Source organism: Anastrepha obliqua, chromosome 3 (assembly GCF_027943255.1).
Source record: "Anastrepha obliqua isolate idAnaObli1 chromosome 3, idAnaObli1_1.0, whole genome shotgun sequence".
NCBI lineage: Eukaryota > Metazoa > Arthropoda > Insecta > Diptera > Tephritidae > Anastrepha > Anastrepha obliqua.
This window is the reverse complement of record NC_072894.1, coordinates 74,566,969-74,571,198: the sequence shown is the minus strand read 5'-3', so window position 1 is coordinate 74,571,198 and position 4,230 is coordinate 74,566,969. Positions and strand designations below refer to the sequence as shown.

The 4,230-nt window shown below is 38.4% G+C and overlaps 1 protein-coding gene across 1 annotated transcript; it reads right to left on the bottom strand.

The window, feature by feature from the left end:
* Nucleotides 1–2,558: 2,558 nt before the first annotated feature.
* LOC129242074 (uncharacterized) lies at nt 2,559–3,991 on the bottom strand. Its single transcript, XM_054878633.1, has 2 exons — nt 3,785–3,991; nt 2,559–3,718 (listed from the first exon to the last, which is right to left on the bottom strand). Exons 1-2 carry the CDS (start codon nt 3,870–3,872, stop codon nt 2,559–2,561), a joined length of 1,248 nt encoding a protein of 415 aa, XP_054734608.1. The 5' UTR covers nt 3,873–3,991.
* Between the last annotated feature and the right edge of the window lie 239 nt (nt 3,992–4,230).

Here is a 4,230-nt window from a genome sequence, read left to right as displayed (position 1 = left end):
AACACATCCAGTTTTTGTTTATTGCCACCGATACACTATTGACACTACTGCGGTTCACCGCTGACATCTGGATCAAATTGCATGACATTTTGCCACCTCGCATTCATTGTCGCGTATGTTAACACTTCCCATGATAAACACTCCTCCAACTGGCCAAGCGCAGCCTCATTATTTATGAGCTCTAAGTGATGTATAGTAGTACGTTTGTATGTACAGTGTCATTGTGTGCGAGGGTGGATGGCGCTGCTGGAGCGGCAACATATAAATATAGTGAAAAATGCAGTTTGTTGGAAAAATAAAACAAATAGAATGCTTTTAAGGATAAATGCAAATAAAAGTTAACAATTAAAACGTCAGTTGTATGTAAATACAACAATAGAAACAGCAATGTATACAGCAAATGAACACTGACGGTCGTGAGAATATTAACGGGTAGAGTCTAATACGATTAAAACACCATAAAAATATTACGCTGGTTTTTCCTTAGCTACAATTTTTCCTTATTATAAGAAAATAATCAAGTTCAGGTCATCGGACCGCCATAGTGTGTTCCCAGCAGAGGTAGCCGAAGCCAAAGGAATTGTTAATTGATTGCTCATTAAGAGTTAAGCGGCAATCAGACCCTAAGCTGCATGATAGTGCACTCGAAATTGGTCAGGGAATGACTGACTTCACTTTCGGTCATATGGCTCGTCTAGGTACCTCGTCACAGCTACACTGCAAGAAGCTGCGAGGCGGATGTGTTGGCTTTATGAAGGACAGTTGAGGTAGTTTCTCCGCGAAATGAAAAAATTGGGCACCCCTTGATTACCTGCGGTCTGCTCTACGCAGGGTGGGCCTTGCGTCAGCTCAGCGAGCTCTGGGTTAGTACACAAACTTGTATGGCCCACGTGTGAGCTTTTAAGGCGAATAAAATCTCGGCTCTCGAATTTCGTGGGCACTCTCCACGAGGTATGCATTCTGTGAGACTCGGTATTATCTCCAGTCCTTTTTGCGTCAGCTTTGAGGGACGAAGTCCCTTCAGAATCTTTTTCATAAATGTCCTCCTCTCGCAGTGCTAAGATTAAGCCATCTTGGTTCTCATTTCCTTGCTACGCCTATACCACCAGCACTTGATATTAACCATGTGTTGAACTTCGTCTGCAGCATGAAGCTGACGACAGAACCGTAACTCAGTCAAAGTTCGGTTACCATCCACAACTCCTCTCTTCCTTCTGTCCTATTAATTCCCTTCTCTAAGAATGCCCTCTTTCTCTGGGCAATCATTTAACTTAAATCTTAAGAATGCAGAAAGAGGGCGGACAGAGCACAAAAAATCTGGGTTGCTTAAAAATATGTATTAACACGATCGCTTCCAAGTTGATCATATTAGGTGGATCAAAATAAGGCACACACAAGCGCAGCCCTTGGGTTGGTTAATTTACTCGAAGACTTGCCGAAAAGTCTTTTTTGGCTGAAAAAATTAACAAATAGCGTTTGGAATAGGCGAATGAGTTTGCACATAAGAAAGCATGAAAGAAAGATAATTGGAAACCGAATTGTACAATATTTATCTAGCCAATGGAATGACCTTTGTGATAACATTTTGCGGATCATTGTTTTCAAATAAGCAATAGATTTTTATGAAAATGCGTCAGACCATGAAGTGTTTTGGAAAATAATTATTTTAAGTAGCATTAAGAATATTTTATTAATTATTCAGCTTCATCACGGAGCCCATCGTAACAATTTTGACATCACTGAATCAAGGCGAAACTATTAAAGGAGATGTCTGTAGACCAGCACATTTGTTTTTTTTTTTTTTCGCCGCGTCCACGCGGGTGGCAGCATAAAATGAAATGACGAAAAGCCGATCCATTTGCATTATCGTCGTATGTTTCAAGCTCCCACTTCATGTCGGCTGTGCCAGATAGTTCGTCTCTTTCTTTTTCTGTCCTACTTTCTTTTGCCGTGACAATTCTAATTCAAAAACCTTGTTTTTGGTCTAGTGCCACCACCTTTAATCAACGCGCCTTGCGCTGAATCCATGTGAACTCGAAAAAAGTGTTGCCAAACTTAAATGCCAAATTTTGGTGTTTCCGCATCAGCCAGCACAGCAGTAAACAAACGAATTTTAACTTAAAAAATTATTTCTTAGGCGTTGTGTTGCAATTATTTTCCTTTTCGAGCAAACAAAATCATTTCCATTGCATGTGTGGTAATACAATTTTTCGATTGGGGTACAATTTTCCCAAAATCACTTTCCCAAAAAAATTTTTTCCCAAATTTTTTTTTCCCAAAAAATAATTTTCCCAATGCCATTTTTCCCAAACTAAAAATTTCCCAATAAATTTTCCCATAAAATATTTTTTCCCAAATTTTTTTTTCCCAAAAAATAATTTTCCCAATGCCATTTTTCCCAAACTAAAAATTTCCCAATAAATTTTCCCATAAAATATTTTTCCCAAAATATCGTTCGTCTGTAAAATATCGCATATACATTTGCAATGAATGGGCGAGTACATTTTTTATTATTTGAAACAAGATTTCAGTTTATTTCTGAATTTGTATGTATACAATTACATGCGAATATAGTATCCTAGAGTTTTCAAGTATGTGACAATATCATTGTTATCAACATATTCGTGATATTTCGAAACAATGTTAAATATTCTCTGTTCATGTTTCAACCTCTTGGAATCTTTATTTTTCTTAACTTGCTGTCCTGATTGCAATTGTCGCATCATTATTTCTGTGTCCGATTGCTCTTTCTGCAACTCGGAAAGAAAAATGTAGAAGCTGGGGTGATCTTTCCCTATAACAACTTGAAGCCTGTTGTGCCATCCTTCGGATATATTATTCGTTCTCGCAGTTTGTTGAATGACTGCATCATATTGACACCACAAATCTGGAGCATAGCGAGGATGCACCTGTTTACGTCGACCTTTTGCAGGTTTTCCTCGGACGTACGTAGCGTCAAAGTATTTTGAAATTGGTCGCATTTCCTCCGGTATTTCATTTTTTAAGGTTTCGAATTCTCGGGCGATGTTTTGATGTGGGACGAAAGCAAGGGCACATATCATATGAGTGGCTACTTTGACCGATCGATCTTCAGGATCGCAATACATTTTCTGAAGTCCTTCACTTTGGATATGGCGGTACATGTTTTGACAGAGGTGGAAAAAACAGCAGCGTGCCTTGTCTTCGCCCATTACGATTTTTACAGCATTGATGATAGCCAACTCAAAATCTGTCATCACTTTAATCGGAAGAGAAATATCGATACCTAGACGTTCTGCCTCTTGCAAAACAACCGAGAATACTTTTTCGTATACTTTCTGCTCTTTGTTTTCTAATAATGCGTAGACAAAAGGTAAACCAATAGTTTGTGGTTTTCCTCTTGAATCCGGTTGTGTAACTGCTCCGAGAATTGCGAAAACTTGGAAAAATATACTTGGCGCAGTTTTAAATGTTCCGTCGGCAAACCACAATATGCTCCTGAATAATTGCCTTAAATTTTCAGGCGTCGCGAACACGAGTATTCTCCCAAATTCTGAGTCTTCGTCATTTTCATAGGAGTCGTAAATTAGAAATTTATCTCCATTCAATGAATTTTGATAAAAGCCTGGAATATCCTGCAATTCTCTCAGCGTTCGCGGGTTCGAGGGAAAATCTTTTAATCTTTCACGACTAAGACTTTTTCGGGAATTAATTCTGTTTGGCATTTCCGCTAATACCGCTAAAAGAGAGAGTTATCATATTTTGTAATTATGAATCGAATGCAATTTCGTTTTTTTGTTTTTACCTGGTGAAACGTTTCGCAATTCAGTTCGTAATATTTGAGCTGGAGGAGCTTCAGGATTTTCTGTAGCTTTACGTTTGATCCTATTCATGACTCTTAACGCTTCGACTTCTTCGGGGTTTGGTGCATGAAGGATGTGTTTCGATTCATCAAGTCCCTTCAGAACTCTGATATTGTGTGGTCCTCCGTATGTTGTCACTCTAGCATTACACTCAGGTTTTCTTCGGCAAATCCAATACGCAGTTTCTCCTATTCTACCTGAGTGTTTGTAGTACAAATATCCGTTAAGGTGCAAAAGAAATGATTTTTTGCATTCAATTAATTCCGCCATAATTAGAAATTTTGACTTTAGGCAGCAAATTTTGGCTCATGAAATTTTGACACGAAAAGAATGACGTGAAAAAACTTGTTTATATGAGTGAAGTTGGATACATTCGTTACCTTGTCTT

Excerpts from the sequence above, each read along its gene's own strand:
- LOC129242074 (XM_054878633.1), bottom strand. The coding sequence starts at position 3,872 with ATGAATAGGATCAAACGTAAAGCTACAGAAAATCCTGAAGCTCCTCCA. Across the intron at positions 3,719-3,784 it reads ATTGCGAAACGTTTCACCAG|CGGTATTAGCGGAAATGCCA; the intron begins GTAAAAACAAAA and ends TCTCTCTTTTAG.